General features: G+C 51.7%; 2 protein-coding genes across 2 annotated transcripts; one reads left to right on the top strand and one right to left on the bottom strand.

Moving 5' to 3' along the window:
- The first annotated feature begins 1,396 nt into the window (after positions 1 to 1,396).
- On the top strand, positions 1,397 to 4,480 carry CSUI_010239 (nudix hydrolase domain protein). Its single transcript, XM_068070344.1, has 2 exons — positions 1,397 to 3,087; positions 3,593 to 4,480. Exons 1-2 carry the CDS (start codon positions 2,322 to 2,324, stop codon positions 3,796 to 3,798), a joined length of 972 nt encoding a protein of 323 aa, XP_067917681.1. The 5' UTR covers positions 1,397 to 2,321; the 3' UTR covers positions 3,799 to 4,480.
- A 940-nt stretch (positions 4,481 to 5,420) lies between these two features.
- CSUI_010238 (uncharacterized protein) lies at positions 5,421 to 9,390 on the bottom strand. Its single transcript, XM_068070343.1, has 2 exons — positions 6,474 to 9,390; positions 5,421 to 5,755 (listed from the first exon to the last, which is right to left on the bottom strand). Exon 1 carries the CDS (start codon positions 8,441 to 8,443, stop codon positions 7,076 to 7,078), a length of 1,368 nt encoding a protein of 455 aa, XP_067917680.1. The 5' UTR covers positions 8,444 to 9,390; the 3' UTR covers positions 5,421 to 5,755; positions 6,474 to 7,075.
- Positions 9,391 to 9,475: the final 85 nt, after the last annotated feature.

The raw sequence follows: 9,475 nt of genomic DNA, 5'->3' as shown, positions 1-9,475 counted from the left end.
AGCCCCGCATACACGCCGATCGAGCGCCCCCAGAGCCAGGGAGGCAAAGAGCGGCCTGAAATGGCGAAGCACACCCGTTTAGAGTATCGGGTAAAGAGAGGGGACCGCGAGAGACGCATCGAGCCGCGTGGTTCGCTCCCGGAGAGCGGATGTTCGTCGCCGGGGCCCGCAGAGCTCAATGAGCCCAGGAAGGAGGCCGACAGCAGGAAAGGATTCTGCGAGTCAGAGAGAGGTCTGGAAGACTAGGGACNNGGACTGCCACAACGCCGAGTTAGCCGCCGCAGAGGCTAGGTCAGCAACTTAGGTTCCTCGACGAAGGTATTGGTTCAAGACGGACGAAGGCTGTTCACGGTCGACGGACCATGGGAGACGATCAGGCGACACCCAGTCGTGATATCACCCCCTCGGGACGTCGGAGTCGACTCCGAGTAGTCTCTCGATGCCAAGAATCATTAAATGCAGGAGTCATCTTCAACTGGGATAGCTCTCGTAGAACCTCCCGGAGACAACTATAAGAAATGAATCTATGACGCAAAACAGAGAGAAAGTCTTTAATGTCTTTGGTCGCCCACTCTGCGAGCTCGTCTTCAAGAAACTGCTATAGAAGAGCTTTGCTTTGCCCTCCTGAAAAAAAGACGCTTCTCGGACACGCTCCTCCTCCGACTCAATTCGCCACTGGTTGAGGTTCTCCTCACACTCAGAGCCGCAAAGTGGGAAGGTCGCAACGCGAGATCTGCCACCATATTTTTGTGGCCTGAGATTATTTAGTCGCTCTTTGAAATACTTAGTCCATAGCTCTTGCCGCTCATCCCGGACTGTCGCCGGGTCAATGGAGGACATGTTCATCTGTTGTGCGGACACTGCGCCGAGCTGCACTGCGGCGTAACCTCGATAAACTATCCCGATACCGAAAATCACCAAAGCAGAAAAGAGTGAGATCGGTTTGCGCGTCAGCCATGCAGTGGCACCACGTGTAACGTTGAGAGCAGACACTTAGGAAGTTTCTCTTTTTCTGTTCGGTCTTCTCTTAACGACTCTCATCGGCACGCACCGTAGCGACATGTCAGACTCGCCGGGGCCGGCCGTCAACCTAGCAGCACCGCACTTGACGAACGACGCCGACAGCAAAAACATCACACCGGACTCATCGGTGACGCGCGGCAACCACCACACAGGACGGCACCACACATCACGCGGAGGCGCTCACAGGCGTGAGAGCCTGGGCAGCGAGTATGAGCAGTGTGGAAGGCGGCTTAGCCGTTATAGCAGCTCGGATCACTGGCGGACCCCACAGCGTGGTTGCTGGCGCGGGGTGCGCCACCGCGGAAGGGTCTGGTTGTTGACCGCAACAACACAAGGGAACGCAGTAGACGTCAGAGAAATTCTACAGCCATGTCGCGCGACCACGTCCGACGATCAGCTCCAAAGCTGGAGAAGTTTCTCTCTGGTGTTCTCACCAGGCACAAATCGAATCGCAGTCACTGAGAGTGAGCCGCGGGCCGTTCCGAGGTCGTTAACAACCTGGAACGGGCCACCAGAGACAGCGGGCCGGTCTGCCAACGTGGGGCACGTACGGTGGGAGCAGTAGCCTCCAGTTCCAGTCCTTGTGATAATTCTTCTATTATCTACATTTGTCACCTGCTAATTTTGTCCATGAAGTCGTGCAGCAACTCAATTCCTGAGTTTCCACGTTCTCCGGCGGACGTGTTCCGAAGAGAGGTGCGGCCGAGGCCAACACAGACGCTGCTGCAGAGTAGATGCGTGACATGCATGCACAGTGTAACCGTCCGACAGCACGGATTGCTCCTTGTGCATTGTCCTTGAGAAGAGAAAAAAAAGGCTCATAGTGAGTTCTTCCTCTGTCACGGGGCCTCAGACCCGACAGCTAGCCGAAGATAAGGTGGCCTTCTCGGTGTGTTGCGCAAGACAAAGGCTGCTGTATCAGCCACAGCTCGCATGGAAGTGCAGAAACAGCATGTGCTCCCCCCTATCCGTCTCCTGCATCTTACGTAATGTCCTTACGAAGGCCTCGCACCGTTTTCACCCTGTCTTCAATCCTCGCTGGACGGGGACTAGATGATTTCTTTCTTCGCCTTCTGCGAGAGCAGACTGGGCGATAGCATCCATCATCGACCGGCAATCTGCTCCACTTTCACCGTCTTCATCATCCAAAACATACCCTGTTTTTATTTTGACCTGCCTTCATTTATGGTGCCTAGTCTACCATATTCTTCCGCCTTTCACAAGGGAGACATCGAAGATAGCGTAAATCTTTTCTCTTGTCGAAAAAAACCTGGCCTAGGCTATCCAACCTAACAGGGATGGTGCTGCTGGAGTCGATTTTCCAAGAGCCTCGGCGTCCTGTCGTCTGGGGTGTATCTGTCTGTATTTTCCTGCTTTTTGTTGTCCTCGTTGCCCGGACCTTCTCTCCGCCCGCTTCACTCTCCTCGTCTCTCGCACCCGTAGAAACTCTACAGCATCACATTCGCGCTATGAGTGGATTTCCTCCGCCGGCAGGTGTAACGCCGGAGCTCCGAGGTTTCGCACTTGCGTGGAATTCTCTTAGGGGATATTTGCTTCTAAAAAGTGAGAAGAAAAAGAAGAAAGGTCTTCATTATCAGTTACCGGGTGGACACGCGGACTTTCCTCATGATGCTGCCATAGCAGCACGACGATTCTCCGAGCACAAGTACAGCAGCCAAGGAGGAGGACTCGTTCCTTCTGTCCATTCCACGGGCTTGCATCCGAACTCTTCTCCATCTTCCACTCATACTAAGAATCATGATCAGCCTCCCGCGCCTTCCCCAAGCGATATAGCAAGAGTCGCTGTAGCAAGGGAGTTATATGAAGAAACAGGTATTGATGTACGTGAAAATCTCGACAGCCTGCTTCCTCTAGACGTCGCCGGGATTGGCCCATACAACGGCAGATACTTTTTTTTTCTCAATCTGACCGAGGAGATGCTCAAGAATGCGCCACAAGCACTTGCAGAGAAGGATCGGGAAGAGAGCATTACCACCCGGACCGGCCTTCATAAGCAAGGCCGTGGTAGAAAAATTCTTCCACCGGAACCTAATAGAGACGGATGTAAGGACAAGTTCACAGCTATCACGTCTCTTGTGTTCACACAGGCGTACACAGATCTTTTGTTTAAGACATCCGAGAGGCCGTCGAAACAGATGATGTCTGTTCTCACCTCGTCTATCATGTCTCACTCACACGGAGTTTTCTTTTTTCACGTGAACTTCGTCGCAGTCCTAGATCTCGGTAGATCCAGTAAACCTCTCCAATTTTTCACGCTGATTCTTCTCCTTTCTCACGGGATCCCAGCAGTGACGAGGTGCGAAAGAGTACAAATCGCGTGCTGCGTCTTTTCTCGGAAGTGCTGTCATTTCCTAGAATGTATTCCCCGCACCTTGCTCACCCTCACGGTCTCTCATAGTGCAGGTACAGAACGCACGGCAAGTACACCCGGGGGGTGGGGGGGACGAGCAGATGAACACTTCCCGTTGCTGTGAACTTTCGCGGGCTGCCTACAGGGACCATAAAAGGGCATTTTTGATATGATGGTGTGTCTCCCTGTGTGTTGTAGCTGTCGACCCGTCGGTAAAACTCGCCATCGGACTGAACGAACATACAGGATACCGGTTTGAAAAAGATGAAAGTGAAGCAGCGAAAATGGTTTTCAGGCACTCGGGTGGAAACAGTAGTAAGGCCTTAAATGCCTTTCGAAGCTTCGTAAGAGTCAAAGCTCCGTTATCTCCTTTTGAAGTTGCTCTCAGTCTGGGCAAGAAATGACGACATCTCACCAGAGGACAATGAAAGAATGACTGCTCTTGAGTTCATCCCACCCTCGAAGTTTTCTCTCACAGGGACTTATTTGCATACCGAAAGTCGTGTGCATCTCTTGTCAGGCGCAGTGCGGCATCAGTGCACATTAGAGATGAAGACGAAGGAGTAGAAAGGATGCAACGCCACTGATCGGGCGAATCTCGAATTTGTGGCGGTGTTAGTATTGCTCCACGAGTGCGCCTCGGGACAACAATAGAGACATGCTGTTCGCCGTAACGGCAGCTCGGCTGCATTTCAAGACTATTCGCGGGGACATTTTTCGCCTCTCATCAAAGAACTGCTATAGTTTTCGGAGGAATTCAAATGAAGAAAAGGAAGATTCCCAGTGCTCACAGGGCGAGCTTCCTTCCCTCTCTCTCCTTCGTGCACTTATTCTCTGTGTAGGGTTTGTCGATGCGACTGAACGGACTTATTAGTGACGGTGTCAGCTTTTGTTTCTGTTGGATAACATCCACAAGCCTCATTCAGTCTTCGAGCGAAGACTGAATGAGCCTGTCGCTCTGACCGTCAATTTTCTCGTTCGGTTTTTTTCTTAGTCCCGAGATCCCTGATCACTCCTGGATCACCTAGCGAGGCGGGAACTCGCTTTAAGGTGTCCGTAAGTGGCAGACCGCTTTTTTCCGTCCTGTTCGTAGGAGATCCTGGCACCACCCTTCACTTTCTCTTCTTCCGGCGGCGGTCTCACTCTTGAATAAAGAACACTTGTGAGGTTTCCTCTACTTCTTTGTTGCCAAACAAAAAACAGACTTGTAAAGACTCGCAGCACGACTGTCTTCGCCACAGGAAATCAAGGGGAGTATCGAACGTTGATCACAAGAGACCTCTGGTTATCGTCGTAGCTCTTCGAACGCGAGAGAAAAAGAGTGCTTTTTAAAGGGAGAGTGAAGTAAACATGTGAGGCTTCCGCTCACTGCCTGCTGTCACTTTCCCGAGAACGCATCAGTACTGCGCCACTTCATACAGCCGGTTCTCTCATAAGGAACACGCATGGGTTCAGGGTCTCTCTCTTCAGTATCTTTGATCTTCGCAGAGGCACTCCCTGAAAAATCTCCGTCTTCTCACTTTGCTCTACCCGTGTAAAGTCGCACAGGCACCACCTAAAGAGAAGGGAAAGGAAACAGCATGGGGTGTTGTAGTGTTTAGCGGCGTAAAGTCGTAAAGGACGCCGGAAACTGTAAGACCGAGAGACTCCAGGGGGGAGTAGCATAAGAAAAAGGCGTAAACGGCCGCTGTACTGAAGTGAGCTGATCGTGTTTTGCCGGAAACATTTGCACAACTGTAACTCTAGATAACACCTTGACTTGTGGCTGTTTCGATCTCAATCACCGCCGCCTGGCCCGGACAATCCACACTCCCGACAGGACCGATGCTACATTCGCATCCTTTCCGTTGCAGGAGCTTTCGATCACAGTTAATTAGAAGGCCGAAAAAGAGAAGTGAAGAGAACTACCCTAGGGGGTTGCACTAGCGCCATTCTTTCAAACCTATCCGCCGCACTGCAAACTTGTATGCGCCCCCGACCATCGCGACTGAGCAATCTTCACTTGTCCACTTTTCTCTGCATTTAGCTTCGGGTTCTTTCTCTTCTCTCTAATAAGGATTCATGAGAATCTACAGTTCTCTAGTTTCTTGTACAAGGGGAAACCAGCCTTCACATCTTTTCCATACATAGTTCTAGAGACTTACCGGTTTCTATCTTTCACTCCCCACTCCAGCTAATGAACTCTTTTCAAAAAAGCAAATCCCCCACAAGAAAAATAAGGACGGTGCATCATTTGGCTGATACTCATTCCGAGGATGAAGAGGTCCATGCTTCTTGTATCGGGGTCAGCTGTTTCAAAAGAATGAAGAAGGGGTGTGAAGAGACACCCCACCTGTGCTGTGCTTTTATCTCTCCGCCCCTCTTAGCAAACAACAGAAAGCAGAGACATGTACGGAGAAGACTAAAATCTGCCGTGTGTGATATTGTGTGACAGGTTCTTACGAAATCCAGGGAGGCCACGGAAACTCGAATTATTCGCCAACGGCGCCGGTGCCGGCTACAGCGCAAGTCTCTCGATAGAGAACAGAAAGTGGTGTGAACTTCCGTACCAGGGATTGGACTTTTTCCCGCTGGACAGTGCGTGTACACTATACTCTCTCTGTCTACCAGGAGGTGAAATGGGCGAAGGAAAACTGATGACTGAAAACAGCACCCCTCGAGCAAACCTATCGAGCTTTTTTTCGTATCTATCAGCATCTCAACCGCGGCATCTCTCGCATTCGCACCCACTTGCCCTCAACCATGGATGTATAGAGCCGACTACCCAGCCACCCGGTGAGCGAGAGAACCTCTGGGTCTCCAAGTAAAAAAAAACAAACGGGTGAGACCTCTACAAGACTGGAAAAAACAAACGAAGAGCATCGATTTCAAGCGATTATCAACAAAGCGAGAGAGAACAACTCCATGATGTACAAATTCGGGGAACATCGCGAAAACCAGCTCTATCGCTTCCCCGCCGTCATTGTGGAGAAATGGTCGGCCAAGAATAGAACCCACCGACGTACATGGAGCCCTTTTGTCGAGAAAATACATGTGCCCTCCTCACGTCGGACGAGGCCTTAACGTCAAGGATGCATACCTGTAGTATTTATCAGATGTTGCGAACGCATCAGTCTCGTTTGGCGTCACACGGCAACCCAGCACAATTGGGAAAGAAGCTCGTACATCCAGGACGACACCATAGCTGTTTGTTCCTTTTCGAGACCGGCGCAGCTGAGAGTAGAGCGATTAAGGTTCTCTAATACAACCTATTAGCAAGGATTTCTTGTTTCCGGAGACCTACACGGAAGCTGTCTTTCTTCTCCTCACCTCACGTACTTGACGATGACCCATCCCTTCTCTCGTAAACAGGAGGAAAACCAGCAGGGAACCGCGGGCCCGCCGCCATCCATTTAGCTGCTCGTTATCCTCTGGTTGTCAATAGAGCAGAGGAAAAAAGGTTGTAAGACGAGACGGGGTAGTGCTAGCGCTTCTCCCCACTACTACTGTGTCGATTTCACAGTCCGGAATACCACTTCGGAAGAAAGACGGTTGTCATCCAAAGAAGGCAGTAGCAGGAGAGGAAGTTGGAAGAAAGCGCCCTGCAAAAGCTCCACCTCAACGCCGCTGTCCACCGCTGTATGAGATGCTCCAATACTACACAGGCAATCATGACGAAGAGTAGGGAATGGGAAAGGACTGCTACAGTTCAATTTTGCCCTTTCTCTCCAACAGCCGTACTCTATCTAGTCCGTCGTGGTGCAGTTTCATAAACAGATCGACAAGTCGTTGAAAAACAGCATCAATACGAGTTCTCTCAGGCGGATGCAAACTAACAAGGTTCAGGTAAGATTCAGGAGGGTGGAAGATATATCTTATTTTCTTGTGTGTCCACACGTAGTGTATACTTGGCGTAGTAACCTGCCGGCCCCAATGAAATTCCCCTATCTGCCCTTCGTCCGCAGTCGTGCTCAAGTCGTCTGCGCCGTCGCTCTTCTCCATCGGCTCTAACGCAGGACTTCTCGGAGTTACACTCAAATCCATTATAAACTCAGATAGAAGCCCCTCCTCTTCTAGAACTCGTTCAATATCCCTCGGTAGGAAGACGTGAAATGTATGGCCACGATATTGGAACCGAGCGGACGAAACCCCATCCTTCCATCCACCCTCTGGATCTTTCCAAGCTCTTCCCACGACAATGTTGAGATGAACACCATCCGAGGCGCGCTCGTAATCGACTGGCGGTACTGGACCGTCACCACGGTAAACTCCTGCCATCTCTCTCAGATCCATGACTTCTTCTCTTGGTAGGCGCTCTAATGGCAGTTCCCCGTTCACCCAGTCCGCAAACGGGCCTCTCTTCCTGCGGGTTCCCGGGGAACGATGCCCCAGCTGTCTACGTCCTTTCTCCCTTCCCCCGGATGGCGCTGCCAAGGCGGAAGTGACAAGGATCAGCAGAACTGCAAAAATGAGAAGCGGGACAAAGGAAAGACGGTCTTGGTGTGTCTTGAACAAACCAGTGGTGCCGCTTTGCCCTCCAACCACATCACCACTACCGTTTGGTTCCGAGTGCTTTCCGTCGAGTTCGAATAGCTTCCCTGTGCAGTCGTCTTCCTTCGATTTCGGTGACCCTCCGCTTCGCGACTTCAGACACCTCTGAGAGACACTGGCGTAAAGCCACAAAAACAAGCTCAGGACCGCCCCGACAACACTGGCTGGGAAGAGATTTAACCGCATGCCATGCTGAGTACGAAACAGATTGGTAAGAGAGGAGAATCGATTATGACGTGTCAGCAATGCCACCGGCCTCCGGCCACTCCCATTCAAGCTACTGTTCGACCGTTCTCCGTCTTCCTGCAAGGGTCTACCGTCGTAGATCGGGGGTGTTTGCACGGCAGAAGCAAAAATTGTAGCTCGGTCCTTCTGCGGGAAACCTGCAGCAGCAGTGCTGTCCCGGGATGACCTTTCCAAGTCCTTACTATTGGGCTCTCCAGACACCCGACGTACGGAGCGGAGGAGCAGAAGCAGAAAAAGTGCTGCTGCTATTTTCCAAAAATATTCATTCTGCATCTTTGGAGTATTGGCCGATGACCCCTGAGCTGTTGGAAGCCTGTCAACGAGGGGATGGACCCACTCCTCGGGATGTAGTCAAAGGAGGGATGTTGGCAGTAAACCTCATACCCTGCTTCAAGCACAGTTGTCATTTGAGTACTCACCTGAAATCTCGCTGTCCCTCTGTGTCAGTGGGTGGGGTGTGTGGAGGCAAAGTATACCTTGGTAGATCTCACGGAAAATTTACCTCTAAACTGCTATTGTCCCCAACCCGAGCAGTCGGCCGAAGAGAAAAAAAGCTAGTCCCTCGGTGTAGGGGTCGCAAGGGAGCCCGCGGAAGCAATCTTTTGCCGGCGGTACGTACAGGGCGCGGGGCCCAGGTGCATGGCAGCAATGCGAGGCTGTACCATGGAGCACCAGAAGAATCGGACACCCACGAAAGGAGGAGAAAGAAAATCTAGCCGAGTTCGCCAACTTCGCAGGCCCCAAAAATGCAGAAAAGAAAAGGGAAGGCGGGAGGAGTTTTGAGGGAAGCAGGCGTGCAGACAACTCGGAGCGTATCTGCGGCGGCCGCTGAAAAAAAAAGGCCGGGTGCCTGAACGGCCCCCTTGGACCCGAGGAACGAGCAATCTGAGGGGCAGAAACAGTCTGTCCACCGCGGCGAAACGCCGTTATTTCCTACGCAGTGATGAGCTCTGATAGGTCATGCTATCGGTAGCTCCGTCCTGGAGATAAGACCTGTGGAATCCAAGAAAAGTGAAGACAGACAGTCGTTCTTCCTGCATGCTCCGGGCGACGGTGGCAGATTTCATCCGAGATCGTCCTCACTAGCTGTCTCTCTCCGAACCCCTCAGAAACCCCTATCGAAGTCTCCTGTGGCAGACGAGATGAAGCAGCATCGATTCTAGTCATCTAAGTTAGCCATGTAGGGCTGATCTCAAGAGTTACAAGGGAGACAACCCAGATCATTCACTTGTTGCTACGGGGAACCCGCATTTCCAGGCCGACTGTAACGCCCGCGCTTTGACTCTGCGCCGCCGCCCTGTATGC

This window comes from Cystoisospora suis (genome assembly GCF_002600585.1).
Source record: "Cystoisospora suis strain Wien I chromosome Unknown contig_6989, whole genome shotgun sequence".
In the NCBI taxonomy this organism is placed as follows: domain Eukaryota; phylum Apicomplexa; class Conoidasida; order Eucoccidiorida; family Sarcocystidae; genus Cystoisospora; species Cystoisospora suis.
Note: the sequence above shows the minus strand (reverse complement) of the source record. Positions and strands in the feature narration are given on the sequence as shown.